The 21,075-nt window shown below is 41.5% G+C and overlaps 2 protein-coding genes across 11 annotated transcripts in view; both read right to left on the reverse strand.

Annotated features, from left to right (window-relative positions):
- Positions 1 to 4,380, reverse strand: part of LOC116940440 (exocyst complex component 6B-like) — a 105,303-nt gene extending 100,923 nt beyond the window's left edge. For 5 of the 9 annotated variants that reach the window (XM_076065954.1, XM_076065959.1, XM_076065956.1 and 2 more), the window contains exon 1: positions 3,873 to 4,379. In XM_076065954.1, the coding sequence (XP_075922069.1) occupies positions 3,873 to 4,060 (188 nt within the window). In that variant the 5' untranslated portion in view covers positions 4,061 to 4,379. Of the gene's footprint in view, positions 1 to 3,872 lie in introns of all 9 variants that reach the window. The other 4 variants (XM_076065961.1, XM_076065960.1, XM_076065955.1 and 1 more) reach the window with 2 other exon arrangements.
- A 3,621-nt stretch (positions 4,381 to 8,001) lies between these two features.
- LOC116940438 (protein mono-ADP-ribosyltransferase PARP15-like) overlaps positions 8,002 to 21,075 on the reverse strand; it is a 38,891-nt gene continuing 25,817 nt past the window's right edge. For both annotated transcript variants that reach the window (XM_076065951.1, XM_076065952.1), the window contains 5 exons: positions 21,041 to 21,058; positions 19,793 to 19,858; positions 18,754 to 18,899; positions 15,755 to 15,929; positions 8,002 to 10,630 (listed from right to left, as the gene is read on the reverse strand). In XM_076065951.1, coding sequence (XP_075922066.1) covers positions 10,353 to 10,630; positions 15,755 to 15,929; positions 18,754 to 18,899; positions 19,793 to 19,858; positions 21,041 to 21,058 — 683 coding nt within the window. In that variant the 3' untranslated portion in view covers positions 8,002 to 10,352. The remainder of the gene's footprint in view (positions 10,631 to 15,754; positions 15,930 to 18,753; positions 18,900 to 19,792; positions 19,859 to 21,040; positions 21,059 to 21,075) is intronic.

Below are 21,075 nucleotides of genomic sequence, written 5' to 3' on the forward strand. Positions count from 1 at the left end.
AACCTACCATTAAAATTATAGACTGATAATTTATTTGTCAGTGGGCAAACGTACAAAATCAGCAGGGGATAAAATACTTTTTTCCCTCACTGTATGTTGGTGCCACATTAATATTCTAAACCCATTTTCTCTGTTTGACTAAAGGAGGCTCCCATGGGTCTCTCAATTAATGCAAGTCATGTTTAAATAATACATGGAATTTCCCAAAGGGCAGGGTTCAACTGACAACATGCGGGCCAGATGTGGAGTGAGCCGGCCAGGCTAGGGTCTACGAGAGTTCGGGTTCACGGAGACATTAATGATAAAGATGACAACAGATAAGGGGGACGTGGAAAGAAAAGGTAAATGAACAGTAGTGGGATGGATAAAAAATACATGAACACTGACAAAGAGAATGGAACAAACGTTGAGCGTGGAGAGGTGCGCGCTTGGCATTGCACAAACAAAACAGAACGGATTTTAGGGACATCATAAGCTGGCTTGGCCATGACGTGTCTATAGCAGGGATGATTGCTGGCGGTGGAGACTAACAAGGGAGTGGCAGCACAGGGAGGGACGCGCCTTAGAGACTGTCCACTCAGGAGACGGATTGTTGCGATCAGCTCATGTGCATATGCTGCATGAATTGCTGCATCGCTTAACAAAGAAGGATGTCGGTGGCTTGGGGAGGCCTTCAGCCAGCAGTGGATAGAACACGGCTGATGATGTTGACAGGCGTTATGACTGCATGATGTCATGAGACACGAGGACTCTAAGACGTCGCGTGACATATGATGTCATGCAGCCCGCCTGTACACGCTAGTTTTATGACGTTTTACAACAGCGTGGGAGTGCTCTTCACCTTGACAAATGTTCCGATATGGTATAGCAGAGTATTGCAATAATTAGAGAACATTAATCATAAGCTTTCATTTGATATATTCCATTACATTCATTAATTGGATTTGTCATTATGTTACATGTTTTAATTCATTCAAGTATTATAATGCATCCATGATTGTCACATTGTGCAAATACAGGACAGCCTTGTCAACTCACTTTACTTTCCATAAAAGGCACAACTGACAGCCCTTTGAACTATTGGGTAAGGTAGTAAAGCATGGCTGTAATCCAGGAGCTCAATGCAAAGTTAGTGGCTCATGCAGAAATAGAACCAGAATGCAATCTGAGACACCCATCTGTCTGAAAATAAGGCAATACTGAGAGAAGTACAGCAAGTAGGTTGCCAACAAGTTACTGTGTGGCGTTCAGTGGTATCCATTCGCATGTCATTTCCCCACACATGCAAAATACAGTGATGACAATAATTATTATTGGCCTTAGATCCCGAGCAGAACTCATCGGAATTCTTCAGGATAAATACATATCCTGATTCTGAGGACTCATTAATAATCTCAAGCTTAATTTGTCCTGATAAAGACACCATCTGCAAGCACAAGACAAGCGTATAACATCTCAAGGCGATGCATTCCGTGTAGTTTCCCCCTCTTCGGGTATGCTAAGATATCCTGCCTCCCATGACCCAGTGTTTTGTCCCTCCGAAGTGACAACCCTGTCGGCAAAAGAGACACGTTAGTCTGGGAGTAAAACTCCAACACAAGATCACGCGTTCTGTCCGTTGCTTGGCTTGTGCAGTCTAAATGTCTAACTTGAGAGATTTGGGCCAAAGTCCACGTCAGTTCAGCATTACTGCCGCAACAGGGCCGCAGCCCTGTGCGTCTACAAACTCGGCACGTGCCCTGGGCACAGGCGCCGGACTCTGACCACCGCCGCGTCGCTCTTGCGTGAAACGCGTTCAAGTGGTCCAATGAAACGCGCCGTCCGTTCTTGCCGTACAGTTCCTCGGAGGTTAAATAACGGCGCTATCGAGTTGAACGAGGGTGGTGAAAAAGTGTGCGTGCGGACAGAGCCTGTGGACCAACGCAGCTCCTCGGGGTGCGTCAACCAGTCCCGCAGGAGCCCGCCTAATAGCGGCAGTTAAAGCTCCCATAGTTGCGAATCAAACTCGTTTTGAATTCCATTTTGATTGTGACTTGCGTGTAAATAATTTCCAAACATAAAATACAAAATGCAATAAACAAAATTACTGCGATGGGTGAAATCAACAAGTCAGGTACAGTAAGTATATCGACTAGTCATTTCGTCAATTCACTGCTGGATGAAGGCATCCCACACCTTATAGGTTGTGGGGCATCTTTGACTTTACTTTACCAAGCTGGTCTGTGTGGGTTGATGTTGGCAAGATGCTCACCTTGCTGTTTGCTTATGTATGTAACGCTGGCAAGCACGACGAAAATGTGAGTTAAGTTCTCAAAATGCGTTTCAATCCTAACATTGTAAATAAAATAAAAACTCATCAGGTCTGCCATTATCTGCTATGTGGTGGGTGACAGGAGGAACTTGACAACTTCATATTGTAAATGTGTTACGTATATTTTACTATGAAGGCCACTCTCAAATTGTTTTATGTGCTGCAATCATATTAATAGTGCAGTATTTAAGTTCATGCGGACAAGTTTTTCAATGTTACACCTTGAACTACTTTGCCAAAAGGAGAATAATTTCCACTCCTGTATTTGCAGAGAACACCTGCAGATTTAAAACCAATAGATGAGGTGTCATTGTATATACACCAAGCTGTGTATATATCAGGTATACTTAATGCCATATGATACACAAACACTTATTGAGTCACTAAAACAATCACGCATTTTAATTTTCCTATGGATAACATTTCCATCTCCTCACAATTAGTGGATGCCAGGCATTTGGGAATATTTATTAAGTTGGGGGGATGATTAGCCGTGGGGGACCCATAAACAACTGTAGAGCGCCACTACATATAACTGTCTCACACCATAGCATGCCACAGTCACCCAATATCGTAGACTGTATACTACAGTACAATCTTGTCTGTTTAGAATACAGTAACCACAGAAAGTTTATATGTACAAATGTGCACAGATTTAGTTTATGGTGATACTGCAATGTTTAATCCATACTACATATACTGCACTGGTAGCCTATGCTTAAAGAGTGTTGTATTAAACACCGTAATCGCATTTAAAGGTTATCTATTGCCCTCATCATCACCGTCACTTGTCACCAATCCAGCACGAAGCATCTACAGCACGACCAATATGGGAACAGCAAGCAGCTTAGCCTAGGCCGTGCTAATGTACAGACATGCTCATCATCTTCCACACATCACGAGCCACATCCTCTGCCCGTGACACACCAACCAGCGAGCTGTACCACTGCACCACTCAGCATGACCGACAGGCTGATGATGGTCACACCAGCTGGCTGGAGCTTTGTGTTGATGTTTTTTTTTACGATATTAATGTCTTATCGACATTATTTTTTTCTGTCCGGGTAGCGCTGTGGCACGGCACTTGATTATTAGCCCTGGGGAAACGTTAGTTCGGCCCATCATCACCCCCCTGGGGTCATTAAAATAAGTCTCAAATTGTTGAAGTCATTACATTCACGTGCATTATTCAGACTCGGCTCCGTCATAGGAATGTAGAATGTCCACCAATGCCCAGGATGTTTGTCTTTAACTGTGATTACAGTACACTAGTCCATCTCTTGCAGGTAGCTAATACTGTATGATACTTGCTCAATCGCCTTGGCCCTGTGTCTCTTCCCGAGTGTCCTTCCCAGCACTGCCCTGTCCCATCGGGGCCGACCTTGCCCTGCCATGCCCATTCGTGCCCAGCACCGTCTCCCTGCGCGTGCTGTATTCACCGCCCCTTGCCCTCGTCTAGCACTGCCCCCGCCTCTCCCTTCCCCTGCACACTCGCCTGCATCCCATCCCTGCCCACCCCATCCCCACCGCTAGCCCCGCCGCAGCCGCGACCCCCGGGTACCGGATCGTGCTCTCCAGGGGGACCCCCTCGGCGCAGACTTCGTCCAGGGCCGCGTCGATTCCTCCCGCAGCCTGGCGGGGTTCCGCGCTCCCTGCAGTCGGATCCCCATCGTCCGATCCGACCCGTTTGTCCCGGGCGCCTGCATCAGCCCGAGCGGCAGAATTAGCAGCAGCGGCAACCTCTGCCATGTTCTGAGCGACAAATCAACGTCTAGGCAGCAGCAGCAGTAGCAGGAGCCAATTCCTCGGAGATGAAAGCACAGCCCGTCTGATGCTAGCGGCAAGGACAGCCAGGATGAATGAATGAGCCGAGCGCCAGTGTGCTTGCTATTCCGCATTCATTTCAACGGCATTAGGCGCGGCTCGCTCTTGACGTTACAGCGCTGTGGCTCATTCGCTCGTCACGAAGCCGCCGGTCGGTCGGTCGGGACGCGCGCGCGCGCACGCGAACGCGCATTGTGACCTCGCAGCAGCAGCTGCAGCAGCATCGACACGCGCGCTCGCTCGCTCGCATGTCATTAACATAATGAGCTGTGTGCTGCGTTCAGTGAGTAAGAGGGCAGTGCTGGGGAGTGCTGGGGAGATTGACGTGGGGCGCGCTACAGACTTGCTATTCACGTGCGAATGACAGTGACAGCACACTCGTCAACAACGCCGCCTTCAAGGTTGGTCTACACGGCCACTCACTCGCCGCTGTCGGATGCGAGAGCGTGAAAAACACACCCAGTGGTATCGTTCGTGATATCCGCGTGTAATTATCTGCACGAGTTCCCACTGCCATATCAGTACATTCATTTATTTTACGATAAAATTGTATTTTTGGGAGGGGGGGGTTAAATGTTGAGAAAGAATATTCAGAACTATTTAGAGTATAAGAAAAAATATCACTGGTTTGGCAGTAGCATGAAAATACAATTTCAGCTCATCACATTTAATAGCACTGCCTCATAACAGAAACACAATACGCATACATTAATACACACAAGTTTGCCTCATGAACGTAACTCAACTTTTAACGTGGGAGTGAATGGGAAAACGATTATCGTTTAACGAGTTTTCGCTTAACGAGCAATTTTTACAGAACGTATCACGCTCATGAAGTGAGAAACGCTTGTATTTGTGAATGACGTAAATTCGGGTATTACTTAATACGGAGCATTGTTATTCCAATGAAATCACCAGGATTGCGCCCAATCTCGTTGGATCTCGAAAGATAAGCAGAGCCAAGCCTGATTATCATTTGCACGGGTGACCATCAGGACTTGCTAGGTGTTGTAGGCATGGGTCTGCAAGTTTGCCAGCAGATGTATGTGGGTATGCACGCATATATTAACTTATTTTGCGCCGTACGTATCCAAACGTGTTAATCGGGAGGTGCGGGGGAGGGTCAACACTAAACACAAACAGCACCTCTGGTGATCATGGTTGGCTACTTATGGTGCAAAAGAAGTTCAATAAACATCCACGATGGCAGAGTTGAATGTTATTCCTCATATGTTCGTTTTCTCCAAGTACTCCAGTTTCCTCCGACATGCTACTCATTCATGAAATTAGCCAAACATCTAAATGCAGGATCCTCCTGTAAACATTGTCTGTGCAAACAATTGGCTTTTCATCTTAGTTATAACCAATACTACAAACTATAGTTAACAGGCTACAAACAATATGGTCCAATTGTACAATTCGGTGTATCCGTGATTCTTTGTCAAACTCGATGTTTTGTTTTTCTGTATCTGTCTCAATTCTCTGTATCTCAGTACCTCGATGCCTGCCTTCCTCCCACCTCCACAGTAGAATCTAGACACCTCCCGCTGTCGTGAGCCCCATCCGCTCCTGTGATGGGACCAAATTTCAAATTGTCCCACGAGAGGATATATCGGGGGTGTTGGTGATATGAGAAATAAAGAATCTAATCCCGCAGAAGACGGGGGTTAACCACGCCAATGCTGCGCCTGCAAAGGGGGCACTGAGTGTAAGGTGAAGGCGAGGCGCGTGAGCGGAGAGGAGAAGGAACCACAGCGCTGGAGTAAAACGGCATTGGTCGCTCTGAATAAAACGAGAGGCCTCCTCCACCCGTGGCTGAGACCACTCACTCGCCGAGGTGCTGAATGACTGCGCGCATCCAAGGAGTACAGTCGTTCCACGAAGGAGAACAAGTCGCGGATGAGGCCAAGTCGAGCCACTCCACTGCAAATGCCAGGGCCAAGTTGAGCCACTGGACTGCAGGTGGCAGAGCCGCATCGAGCCACTCCACTGCAAGTGCATGAGCGAAGTCAGCATGCACGCGGCCTGACACCATTCCAGTGAGCAACGCTTCGGTCCCAGGGCCAAGACCAGCACGGACAAAGGTAAGGATCGGTAGCGGAGGCCAACCAGGGGGCCTTACCAAACAGATACCCGTGACACTTTGATCCTGCACGATACGACGTTGTTGGGTCATCAAGAAGTGACAAGGGAAAAGTCTACAGCTTATTCCCACGAGACCCAGACACTGGCGCACACTATATTGTGTTGACGCTGGTGTGTGAGGTGAGTTGTCGATCACATGCTCATGTGTTGCATCAATAGCTGTTCCATCAAGCAGGCGGACACTGCACACGATGTTGATGTAGAAATAGCACGAACTCACCCTGCGTTAAGTTTATTATCTCTGCTCTTCGAGTGTAATGAGTTTGATTGCGTAATTGCTTGAGGCTTTGCTCAGGCGACCTGTTTGTGAGGATGTAAATATTGCAGTCTAAGCGATGTCTTTCTGAGGTCACTCCTTCAAACGGGGGGAAACCCGAACCAGTCACTTGATTCCTTTAATCCCTCACCTTGACAGGCACAGGGTCCTGCATGATAGTACCCCTCCAGCCTCCCCCCCCCCCTCCTACGCCTGGAGACATCTTCCGTGTACAATGCTTCTAACATGTGTACAATACTCATAACATGTGTACAATGCTTCTAACATGTGTACAATACTCATAACATGTGTACAATACTTATAACATGTGTACAATACTCATAACATGTGTACAATACTTATAACACGTGTACAATACTCATAACATGTGTACAATACTTATAACGTGTACAGTACTCATAACATGTGTACAATACTCATAACATGTGTACAATACTTATAACATGTGTACAATACTCATAACATGTGTACAATACTTATAACACGTGTACAATACTCATAACATGTGTACAATACTTATAACGTGTACAGTACTCATAACATGTGTACAATACTCATAACATGTTTACAATACTCATAACATGTGTATAATGCTTATAACATGTGTACAATACTCATAACATGTGTACAATACTCATGACATGTGTACAATACTCATAACATGTGTACAATACTCATAACATGTGTACAATACTTTTAACATGTGTACAATGCTTATAACATGTGTACAATAGTCATAACATGTGTACAATACTTATAACATGTGTACAATACTTATAACATGTGTACAATACTCATAACATGTGTACAATACTCATAACATGTGTACAATACTCATAACATGTGTACAATACTCATAACATGTGTACAATACTTATAACGTGTACAGTACTCATAACATGTGTACAATACTTATAACATGTGTACAATACTCATAACATGTGTACAATACTCATAACATGTGTACAATACTCATAACATGTGTACAATACTTATAACGTGTACTCATAACATGTGTACAATACTTATAACATGTGTACAATACTTATAACATGTGTACAATACTCATAACATGTGTACAATACTCATAACATGTGTACAATACTCATAACATGTGTACAATACTCATAACATGTGTACAATACTCATAACATGTGTACAATACTCATAACATGTGTACAATACTCAACATGTGTACAATACTCATAACATGTGTACAATACTTATAACGTGTGTACAATACTTATAACATGTGTACAATACTCATAACATGTGTACAATACTTATAACATCGCTGGTTATACGCGGCTCATTCCATGCACCATGGGGTGGATATTAATTAACGGGGTTTTTTTTCCAAGTTAAAAACACATTGTATCTCACACAAGTACAATACAATTTGAATTCATACAGCATCTAAATGAAACTCCGTCTCAAATCACTGTACAGAAAGTAGGGATTTATTGTTCAGCGACAGTCAAGTATAAACCGAGGTGGAAAAGGAAGATCTTGAGCCTAGACGTAACTTGCAAATTACTCACCGAGATAGAAGTTCAACATACATCTCATTCCGGTTTCCCTCGCGTTGTGCGGTAGATGCATTCCAAAAAATTAGCGCACAAAGCAAAACCGCACGAGAAAGTTGCCTACCGAGTAGTGCATAGAGTACCCACAATGCTGTCCCGCGTCCGACCCCGTAGCCACCGCATATTTATTAATTTAAAGGGCATTACATATAGACAATGTTGTGTATAAATAAACAGGCGAGCCGCAATGTACGTGAAATTACACAAACCGAACCCTTATAAAACGAGAACCAGTTCCACACTATAAAAGCATGCATTACATTGTAAACATGGTACCGCTCAGAAGAAAAAAATCACGGCTTATATTAAATTCCAAGTAAAACATTTTCACAAGCATTTGCAGTCAAATAATATGGTTTAAGTAAATAAGCACAAAGTTTGAGCAAAAGCATACCATTTTTACGAACTTATTTTATGCTTACATTTGTACACCGCCTTTTCTTGTTCTTGTACCCACAAAAGTTTCACGCGACGTGAAGAGTTTTGTTTCATAATAAAGGTTTTTGGGTTAGATCGCGTTATTTATAAATGTGTCGTAACCCTCCACTACCCGACACGGCCAATCAGCAAAAAAAAGTGTCACGTTGACAAAAGGCAATTAGTTCACAACTTTAGCCCACCGGTGTGTTGAAGAGTGAATCCACAACATTTACAGTTTGAGTACGACGTTTCGCTGGCAATTACATCCAGCATCATCGGGCAATTCGCCAGAATGGTAAAGCCCTCACTTGCTCTCGGTCTTAAATAGAGCAGCAGGGTGACGTCACCATTTAACTATGTGTTAAACTGAGTTTTGTTTCACTTATCATGTCCCATCGATAGATACATCTAATATATAATCTAATAAATGCCAGACAGATAAGCCAAATGGGCCAACTTTGTTTATTTGAATGTCCCAAGAGGTTACACAATATATCATACTCCACACCGGATCTATTGTGCAACGCTTAACTTGATCTCACTGTAATTAAAGGCTATGGAGTCATACATCTGAAATATTAAGTATACATTTACATTTCTTAAAATAATTACATCTCCCTAATGTCCAATTTAAATGTGCCCGGATTCGAAATATATATTACATTTACGATGTGCATGCATAAGTTATAGACAATATCTTCAGTGAGGACCACCACCAGATCACACACATTTGGGACATGCCGTGCAATCACTAATTTAGGGTTTGATGTTAATCAAATCAACTATACTAAACTACAAGCAGATCCTACAGTTTTTTGTTTTAGTCTTCAATTGAAACAGTTTAAGAGTAATTCGCCGCTTTGCATTGCGTCAGTTGTAATAAAATAATATTGTAAAACTAGAGAACTGTTATTTCAGATTTGCACTTTGGAAAATAATGTAAATATATACATGAATTATGAAAAACTTATGTAAAATACAGGACATCCTCGCCAAACACATTGATTACATTCCTGGCAAATGCCGTGTTGGGAAAACCGCTTTCGACGAATAATGAGAATAGGGTTGCATTCTTGGGTCCGAAATTATCTTGTATGTAGAACTTATTTCGCACCGTACGTAGCCAACTGTGCTAATCGGAGGTGTGGGGGAAGGACAACACACTAAACACGAATGCAGCACTCACTTCTCGCAAGCCCAACAGCAACGATCTTACAAACGTCAAACCGAGTATAGCTAAAATATCACCTGCGTTCCGGAAAACAGACCTCATTAAGTAAACCGTGTAGAGCAATCCCTCACCAACCGCGTTTTTCGCATCCACGGTATTTATGTATTTACGGGTTTCCTTCGGCTTACCAATTTGCTAACCACGGTATGGAGCTTTGTGTAATTTCAAATCACCCCGCATCTACGTTCCCTCTCTCACCACCACCACCACCGGCGCATGGAGGTAGCGGGTGGGCAAATCCCCTCCTCCTTGGAGCGACCACTTTGGCAACTTAGTTAGGCTTTGACGAGTGTGACCGTGGCCGCGGTTATCCCAACCCCCTATTTCCCATAAGGCCTTAGTATCGCCATAAGGCCTTAGTATCGCCAACCGTGGTTTGAGGAATTGTTGGACAACTAAACACACTTTCGATAAAACCGCATTTGGCGAAGTTCTCCGGTGCATTAACATCTGACTTGTTTACTTCTCGACGTATTACATTACTTTATTACATATATTCATAATTTCGTTTTAAATTACGGTTGAAAATGTATATATTAATGAGCTCATATGTAAAATTCATAGATACTCTATCAGGTATTCTGGGTAGGCCTGGTCGTCGTGGAAGACCACAAATATTCTGGGTGACGTTACACTGTCGACAACACTGTCAAAACGTTCAGTTCCATTTTTTATTTTGAGGGGGGGTTCCTTCATTTCTGAACTTCCGACACAGTATGCACCCGTTAGGACACGGGCCTGATACATAAACCTGTGTCCATTTTTGTCAGGGTTGGTATACAAATGAGAAAATCCAGAATCTTTTGCAAAGTATGTCCCTTCACCGTAAACGGTAGCTGTCAAGCACAACAATTACGAATTAGTTGCATAAATGAACACGAATCACAGGAATGATCACAGAACTAGTTAAATAACGATACGAATTTGAGCACAAGCTAACTAGTAGGAAAACAAGTTACGTGCCAACACTTTGCTATACACTGTTGGCGGAGCATAATTTGAATACACAGCAAGCTTTGTATTCTAAAAGCCATCACTGATGGCAGATCAGAATCATTCTGGTGAAATAAAGAGACAAACATGAGTAGTAAAGGTTTTTGGGTTAGATCGCGTTTATTTATAAATGTGTCATAACCCTCCACCACCCGACACGGCCAATCAGCAAAAAAAGTGTCACGTTGACAAAAGACAAATAATTCACTACTTCAGCCCACCGGTGTGTTGAAGAGTTAATCCACATTTACAGTTTGAGTACGACGTTTCGCTGGTAAATACTTCCAGCATCATCGGGCAATTCGCCAGAATGGTAAAGCCCTCGCTTGCTCCCGGTTTTATATAGAGCAGCAGCAGGGTGACGTCATCACTTAACTCATCAGGTGCAGTGATTAGAGGCGGAGGGGGGGGGGTAATGTAATTATATAATCGATTAGTAATCAGTCATTGGTTATGATTAGTAATGAGTTGTAGATTAGTAATTCTTTAAATCAAAATGTAATGTGTATTATTTAATAATACGCTTCCAGGCCGCACTAAGCCGGTAGCTGTCAGAGCGATTAAAGTTATTCTTGTTCCTCTCAATTTCAATGGATTCTCTAATTAGTCTTTGCCAGTAATAATTAGTTTTACACACCACTGCAACATTGTCAAAATCAATTGAGTGTCCTTGTTGACAAGCATGTTCTGCCACTGCCGACAGTTGTGTTTGAGATAATTTAATATTTCTCTGATGTTCTTTTAGTCTTACGCTGATGTTACGTCCCGTCTGCCCAATGTAGCAGCTGCCACATGAACAATTAATCCGATATACACCTTCTGTTGATAGTTTAGGTAATGCGTCTTTAGTGCAAGATACTAGTTTTTGAATTTTGTGTACTGTACCAAATCTTACTGTAATGTTTTGCTTTTGCAAAACGCGGGCTAATTTGTCAGTTACTCCTGAGATATATGGAATTTTTATTGTTTTAACAATCTGGTCGCTTTCAGTAGTATTGCTTTGCGATCGTGATTTGGCATTCAGTGCTCTGTTAATTTGAGCATTATTGTAGCCATTCTGTCGTAGTGCGTCTTTAACGTGTTTAATCTCTCTCACTAGACTCTCACCATCTGACACTGTTTTCGCCCGATGTACGAGCGTCTTGATAAGAGAGGATTTTTGAGCTGGATGATGATGTGATTCTGTGTTGAAGAGTTAATCCACATTTACAGTTTGAGTACGACGTTTCGCTGGTACTGAACTTGACCAACACTGTATTAACCGGTGACATGGTCTCTATCCTTTCTAAAGGCCTTAACTTTGCCGTTACCCCACGCACAATTCCAGTGGATGAGATAATTGCTGAGGTAGAATCAGCAGTTAGACTCCTTCCACATAATGAGGCAGAGATGACTAGACATGAGGTTGCTAAAATAATTGAGAATAGCAAAGTTCCAAAAGTAAATATTAGCTCTAACGAGGCAAAAGCCTTAAGAGAGCTGCGTGTAAATAAGGATATCCAAATCCTAGCAGCTGATAAAGGCCGCACTACTGTAGTGATGTCACGAGCCGATTATGATAATAAAATTAGAAATTTACTAGAGGAAAGTACCTACATTAAAATTAAACGAGATCCAACTAATACTTTAGAACGTAAGACCACTGCAATAATTGCAAATTCATTAATCCCTAAAAATGAGCAATACCTAATTAAGCCAAGGGCCTCAAAACCACCTAGACTCTATGGGCTACCAAAGATTCATAAAATCGGCATCCCATTACGACCCATAGTCAGTACAATTGGCTCTGCCACATATCAATTAGCAAAATATATAACCAAACAAATACAGCCCTACATCGGTAAGACATCTTCATTCATAAAAAATTCAGAACATCTTGTGAATGTGATTAAAGATATTAAACTTACTCCTGATGATATTCTGGTAAGTTTTGATGTGATTTCTCTATTCACTAAGGTTCCAGTGAACGAATCGCTTAAATTACTTGATACACTAGTAAAGAATACCGGTTTACAAAAAGATATTCCGAAACTTGCTGGCCATTGTTTAAATAACACTTACTTCTTATGGAGAGGGGATTTCTTTAAACAAAAGGAAGGAGCAGCAATGGGTTCTCCTTTATCCCCTGCTATAGCAAATTTGTACATGGAAAACTTTGAAATAAGAGCACTTGCCTCGAGCACATTAAAACCATCCTTTTGGTTTAGGTATGTGGATGACACTTTGGTTGTCTGGCCACATGGTAAAGATACACTTAATGATTTTCTAAATCATCTCAATGCACAAAACCCGGCCATCCAGTTCACCATGGAAATGGAGGTGAATAACACACTCCCATTCCTAGATATTTTGCTTGGACATGGCCTAAATGGTAAAATAACACACAGAGTTTACAGAAAGCAAACGCACACTGATGCCTATCTGAATGCAGAATCACATCATCATCCAGCTCAAAAATCCTCTCTTATCAAGACGCTCGTACATCGGGCGAAAACAGTGTCAGATGGTGAGAGTCTAGTGAGAGAGATTAAACACGTTAAAGACGCACTACGACAGAATGGCTACAATAATGCTCAAATTAACAGAGCACGGAATGCCAAATCACGATCGCAAAGCAATACTACTGAAAGCGACCAGATTGTTAAAACAATAAAAATTCCATATATCTCAGGAGTAACTGACAAATTAGCCCGCGTTTTGCAAAAGCAAAACATTACAGTAAGATTTGGTACAGTACACAAAATTCAAAAACTAATATCTTGCACTAAAGACGCATTACCTAAACTATCAACAGAAGGTGTATATCGGATTAATTGTTCATGTGGCAGCTGCTACATTGGGCAGACGGGACGTAACATCAGCGTAAGACTAAAAGAACATCAGAGAAATATTAAATTATCTCAAACACAACTGTCGGCAGTGGCAGAACATGCTTGTCAACAAGGACACTCAATTGATTTTGACAATGTTGCAGTGGTGTGTAAAACTAATTATTACTGGCAAAGACTAATTAGAGAATCCATTGAAATTGAGAGGAACAAGAATAACTTTAATCGCTCTGACAGCTACCGGCTTAGTGCGGCCTGGAAGCGTATTATTAAATAATACACATTACATTTTGATTTAAAGAATTACTAATCTACAACTCATTACTAATCATAACCAATGACTGATTACTAATCGATTATATAATTACATTACCCCCCCCCCTCCGCCTCTAATCACTGCACCTGATGAGTTAAGTGATGACGTCACCCTGCTGCTGCTCTATATAAAACCGGGAGCAAGCGAGGGCTTTACCATTCTGGCGAATTGCCCGATGATGCTGGAAGTATTTACCAGCGAAACGTCGTACTCAAACTGTAAATGTGGATTAACTCTTCAACACACCGGTGGGCTGAAGTAGTGAATTATTTGTCTTTTGTCAACGTGACACTTTTTTTGCTGATTGGCCGTGTCGGGTGGTGGAGGGTTACGACACATTTATAAATAAACGCGATCTAACCCAAAAACCTTTATTATGAATAATATTGGTCGCGAAAGCCTACGTGTTAAACAAACATGAGTAGGATGGAGCACTTGATGAAACCGTAGCTGACCAGAGCTGGGATATTCCTGCAGGGATCATATTCAAGTCCTATAATTCCATAATAGAAAGTTGCAACAGGAATCATTATTCGATGCTAAAATATAGATTCAATTGTACGGGATTTAAACAGAGATTCTGTCTTGTAAGATTCTTGAAAAATAATGGAATTTTATTTTCAGAATATGGTAAAATAGCTTAGTTAATCTTTGTGTATGCTTAACTTTGTTAGGCACTGCAAATTCCGACCAGCTACAATGATGATTCAGGTGATTCAGGCAGAATCGAGCACTGCTGATGCCTAGTCCATGAATTGGTCTTATTCGACCATGATTCCACTGTGATGTTCAGGCAAGAAGGGCCAGTGGGGTTTAATTGGCCTCGTGGAATCACCTTTGAAACAAATGGCCGATGCTTATATAACACATACATTTTTATTGACAATGACCAACTGATAGTAGGATCGACCACCAAGACCTTTGGGATAACCACTTGAACAACTGAGACTGTTGAGACCATGTAGACTACCATTCGGGCAAGCATGACTACTACTTTAAACAGAGGAACCACCAGGACTAGCATTCACACAACCACAGGAAAACCACTGTGACCACCACTTGGACTACCAGAACTATGTACCGACGAAGGTGAAGATGACACAAAGGATGACAATGGTGAATTGAAGGGTAATTTGATTTTGTCTCTGCTTTTGACGTGCTCAAATGTAATGTTTAAATCTTGACTTAAAGCTTTCGTGACTGCAGGAATTCATACTTTTTGGGTCTTTCGGTAAAGTCACGTGGGTAGAAAATAATAAAAATAATAAAATACGTGACTTTACTGAAAGACTCAAAGAGTATGTAATGTTCATCTTTTTGGCTCACACTTTTCCATACCACAGTAATGCTTAAGGATAATTTTGATATATTCTGTTAACTATCAAATATCTGTATGTTGCTATTCAATGTTGACAAATACAAGTTGACATTGTGTACAAGAGTTATACTAAACTATCCCGTAAGTGCAATCATTTGCTTACATTTTAAAGGTAGCATTCATCTCATGTAAATTCTAAACAAAACATCAACTTTAGACTGCAAGTTATAATACAAACATGAACAAATTCAGTAATATTTTACTTAATTTTGTAAGGGTTTTTTTTTATTACTTGTAAAGGCTCTATGAGCGAAATCTCCTCAGGCTATTGAAGGCCACACAACAGATGATGCACAAGAATGACAACAATCTGTCCACACAGCACAAATAATAAGTCGTGTGATTGTGCATTATACAAAGCGTGCCTGTATTATGGAATAACATTAATTTGGAGTGTATGCTGAAATGCAGTAATATGTACATTTGTTTAAATATGTGCACATACCGTTTTTCCCTTTGTAAACACGATTGTATCCATTGTGATTGATATTTTTTATAGCGTCATTGTCTGTGCCATGGAACAGGACATGATCATATTTGCCTCCAGTGCTTTTTGACTCTATTGACTTCTCCATGACCAAGTATGCACGATACAATCTCAAATTTTGAATCCTTTTGATCTGAAATGGATGACAGTGAACATCATGGCATTACATCGCTTGTTGAAGGCTGCTGTGATATACATCGTTGTGAAATTGGAATATTGAAATGCAGTGAATTTAAATTAGATGTTAGATTTAAAAAAAATCAGAACTCAGATAATCCACGTGAAATTCAGGGGTTACATTCGCTGACCCTGTAATCCATGGTGCAAACGAAGCAACTGTGCTATATGGGAATATGTTCAAGGATATTTGCATTTTTGAGACTTGTCTCTGGAGCTCCGCTTATCTCTCTTTAGCTTCGTTCATCTATCGGCAGCTCCTTTCGTTTCTCTGCAGCTCCATATGTCTATCTGCAGGTCCGTTCGTCTCCCTGCAGTTTTGTTTGTTCCTCTTCAGTTCTGTTTGCCTCTGCAACTCCACTTATTTGCAGTTGTGCTTTTCACTCTACACCCCGAACCTCTTCTTCACATCACGAGGCATGGATGGCCTCCCATTGTTATTTTTCAAGTTAGTCCAAGACAGCCAGCATTGTCCCACTGTGGTCCACATTGGCCTGGTCATTCAATCGGTACCAAAACTGCACTTGAATTTCCCGTCTGCTCTTTGGTCAGGTTATACGGCGGCAGTTGAGAAAAGAAACAACCTAATCCCACCAACGGCGGTCAATTTTAGACAGAAGGCCACAATGGATGACATCGCACAGGGCTCCCAAAGCTTTCGCGCCCTGTTGATCTTCAGGCAGCGAGGTGCTCTTTCGGCAAAACCCAGACACCGCGGTGGTTATTCTGGAATCTTTGAAAAGAGGTGGTGTGAAATCATCAAGGGGCTTGATTTCTGAAGATCAATCCAGAAAGCGTGGAGACTTATTTTCCCCTTGGGTGGAGCCACACTAGTGGCTTATAAACCACCAAAAGTTAGCCCAGATGAAATCGGCAACTCCAAAAAGCCGATGGACAAAAATAACAGGTGAGAAGTCCACAAAGAACTGTAACTGTGCTCTATCAGATAACCAACCCTCTTCCCGCTTGTCTGCACCAGTCTCTGTGGATAAGGTAGACAAAGCAGCAGGCATGGATGGCGCTTACCTAGATTTCCTCAAGAACCTGAGCCCAAGTGCAAACAGATGGCTGACAGAATCTTTAACAAATATTCATTCATCTGCCATCATCCCTAAAGAGTGGAAGGCCACCAAGATCATTGACATTCTGAAAGCAGTAAAAGATGCCGACCAATTTCGCTCCTCAGCACTTATTTAAAGCTGATGGAGCAGAATCTCCTGGAAAAGATTAACCCAATACCTGAAGAGACGATTTCCAGGGAGCATATTGAATAATGGGCTCTCACAAGGGTATGCCTTGGCTCCGACCTTATTCAACCTCTACATAGCATTTCATCAACAAAGTCTGGCAACTTAATTAGTCTAGATGACATTGCACTGGCAACCCAAGCCTATACATTCAAGGAAGTGGAAGAGAACCCTGGAGGTGGACTTATTAATACTTCAGAAGTACCTCAAAGGATGGCGCTTGAAGCCCGATGCGGCGAAGACATTGGTGTCTTTCTATTTGAGAAACATTGAAGCCTCGAGGTCACTCAAAGTCAAATTCTGTTATGCCCCTGTTAACCATGACCAAAAAACCCCAAACTCCGGAACCACCCTTGATTGTTGTCATCACCTCGAAGCCACCGGCAAGAAGTTGATATCCAGGGTCAATGTCATTCAACAGCTGGCATGGACCTTCTGGAGACGTGATACTGGGACTCTAAGAACATCAACGCAGGCCCTGGTCCATTCTACGGCAGAATATAGTGCTACGCCTGTTTGGTGCATCAGCTCTCACATCGTGCTAGTTGACACTCAAATCCATGCTGCACTGCACGTTGTAAGCTACTCCATAAAATCTACGTCTGCAGTGGATGCCAGTACTTGCGGACATCTCACCTTCGAACATCCAACGAGATGCTGCAACACTTTGGGGCATAATGAAATCTTGGAATATCCAAATCTTCTGCATATTGACATAAAATGCCCACCACCTTTCTGTCTAAAATCGAGACATTTTGAACATATTCCTCGATTTTAATTCATCCAAAAAGGACCCCGCCACCCAATGGTGCGAGATGTGGGAAAACAGTGGGGTTCCGAACAAAAACCTTATCGAAGACCTGATGAAGGAACAGCCGGGTTTCTGCCCAACAAGAGTAGACCACTCTCAGCCATGTCTGAACAACACGTGAAAGATGTGGATATTTGCTCCATAATTGGAAGATCAAGAACTCACCAAAAGGTGAATGCAGCGAGGTGTAAATCATCAGGAAATTCACTGATGACTGCCCAAAGCAACACGCTTATATTCTGGTGGATCAAGTTTCCTCCACTCAGGTATCATAGATGCCGTGGAATGGCTTACTAAATAAAGAGATGCAAATTGTAGCCTGTTGCTTTTTTCTAAACGCCGCGTAAAATAATGTTTATGTTTCTGGCTCTGACTTCCCTTCTTCCGTCAGCTTTGCAAGGACAGCAAACCTGCCTAGCTGTTTAGCTAAAATTGTCGCATGCCTCAGGGATCATAATCTCTGTATCAAAGCTAGTCATGGGTCCTCTACCTTTCTTACGCTCTATATTTACTCTAACATCCTTAAAAAAAATTGAGTCTTGAATTGTTAGTAATTATCATTGTTTATACTCACATTTGTGCCGAACATAATTTGGTCATATAAATGTAGAAAGTATGTGTTTATTTTCAAAATGTTCACGCAGGCAGGCACATGCAATAGCTTCAAGTTAATATATTGCAGATTCAATTTGTAGATTATAGTACATTCATGTTTAATTTACCGATATAATACGTGTCACACTTGGGCAGGCTGCCGTAAAATTCTTCTTGACAGAAGCATATTCTTTAGATTTTTCATCCACAGTAATGATTTGGTGTTGTTTTCCTTCCATTGGTTCCCAGTTTTCTGGATATTTCAGCATGAGATCTGAAACGAGGTTATAGTTTAAACAAAAATTACTAATTTTCGATTTAAAGCTTTCGTGACTGCAATGATTCATCTTCTTTGGTTCTTTCGGTAAAGTCACGTAGAATGAGAATAAAATAATAAATTGATAAAATAAAATAACACAATAATATTCTCACGACGTTTCGGCCACAACACAGGACAGCGCTGTCCTACCAGACAGTCTCGCTCCCTTCACCTGATGAAGGCCGCTTGTGTTGTGGCCGAAACGTCGTGAGAATATTATTGTGTTATTTTATTTTATCAATTTATTATTTTATTCTCATTCTACGTGACTTTACCGAAAGAACCAAAGAAGAAAAATTACTAACTTCTCAAAAAGCTAAAAAACTAGTTTTTTTACATAAATTACAATTTTTCAAGTTGTAATTGGAACTCGGTTTTGCGCACGGTGCTTGCACGGCCGCTGCTGCAGCACACAGAGAGTCACACAGGGCACGCGGAACCGCGTGGGATAGTGTGGGTGCGGTGGTGCGAGATGGCTCGGCTGGAATTAGATTTGTATTGTGCAGGTCCGTGAGGTTTTGCCCGTTTAAATTAAAGGTTAGTGCAAATAATTTTGTACATTTGAATCGCTTTGATCCTTAAATCAAGAAAGACATTTCTGTGTGCATTACAGTGTAAATGAAAAATGGCCACGATCAAATTAAGTTGTTTACGAGTTGTTTAACCTGTTAAAAACTACTATACCTACCTGAGGCAGACAACGTACCTGCCTGAAATAATGTGACATTTCACGTGTACCACAATCTGACTCGGTTGTGCCCAATAATAACATGTGCACATATGTTAAAATCTATCAAACATCTTACATAGCAAATACATGTCAAGGCATGGTTTGAAAACAGACTTGCCTTCGTTTTGTTGGGTTTCCACATTTTCACCACCAAATTCATCCTTTAATACACCTTTCACAATATCTGTAAACATGTATGCATTTCAGCTATACTGAATATGTCTTAGCTGACATCAATACAATGCAAAAGAACGTGTGTGTTGATACGACGGAGCAAACCTCAGGCAACGATGTGGATATAACTTAACATGAAAAACAAAGCTGCCATGCCAAAATGAGACATTTATGCTCATTAGACAAACTGAGGCTTTTCTGATAACTGATTTAAGTAATTTGGTATTCTTGAAGTAATATATGCATCATACATTCTGTCATTGTTCCTTATTCATCGTTTACTGTGGCTTTTTTAAAATGTAAATTCACAACTTTGCAGTAAAACCCCCTGGAAGCTGGAAAACTCCCCCAACCCCCTGCCAAAAACTCCATCTGGAACTTTGTTTGCACACGAAGCTAGGTAGGTGACAGAGTGTGCATTATCAACTTAGCAATTATATTCTTCGGTTCTTTCGGTAAAGTCACGTCGATAGAAAAAGAAAAGAAAAATAAAGTGAATAAAAATAATAAAAAATCAAACAAGTTGGTGATAAAAAAAAATTTAAAACCAAAAACCCCGACGTTTCAGTCGCAACACAAGCGGTTTTCATCATTTTTTTATTTTTTTAATTTTTATATATACGTGACTTTACCGAAAGAACCAAAGAATTTGAATTCCTGCAGTCACGAAAGTTTTAAGTCAAAAATTTAACTTAGCGATTCTAATCTACACTACTCACACGATGAATGGAAATCAGTGAAGCTGCGACCTTTGGATGTCTCGGCATTCCCAGTGCTCTGCTATTGCCCACGTTTAGTTTACAGCTAAACCAAATGTATATCTTCATGCCATTTCACATCCACGGTGGTCGGGAGTGGCGGTCCGGGCTACACCTTGTGGAAGCGGTATTTGTTTTCCGAAAACTGAGTACCATATAAGAACTATAACTTCCCGAATATAAAGTCACTATTTTCAGGAAATAAATTGATAAAAGCTCCGTTGACTTAAATGAAACTGTACAACAGTAATATATTAAGTGTTCGAAAATTATTACATGTTGATTAAAGGTATTAGATGTAAATTATATGTAAATGTTATTTGAAAAAGTCGTATTTTCTTTTAAATATTTACCTGCAGTATGGATTTCCCCCATAAACGGAAGTGTTATACCCCAAATTTCTCTATAAAAAGTACATTCTAGAGTATACATACCTTTCCATATTCTCCAATCTATGGAATACAATAGG

This window comes from Petromyzon marinus, chromosome 9 (assembly GCF_048934315.1).
Source record: "Petromyzon marinus isolate PM22_M1 ecotype Great Lakes invasive population chromosome 9, UKy_Petmar_22M1.pri1.0, whole genome shotgun sequence".
Classification (NCBI taxonomy): domain Eukaryota; kingdom Metazoa; phylum Chordata; class Hyperoartia; order Petromyzontiformes; family Petromyzontidae; genus Petromyzon; species Petromyzon marinus.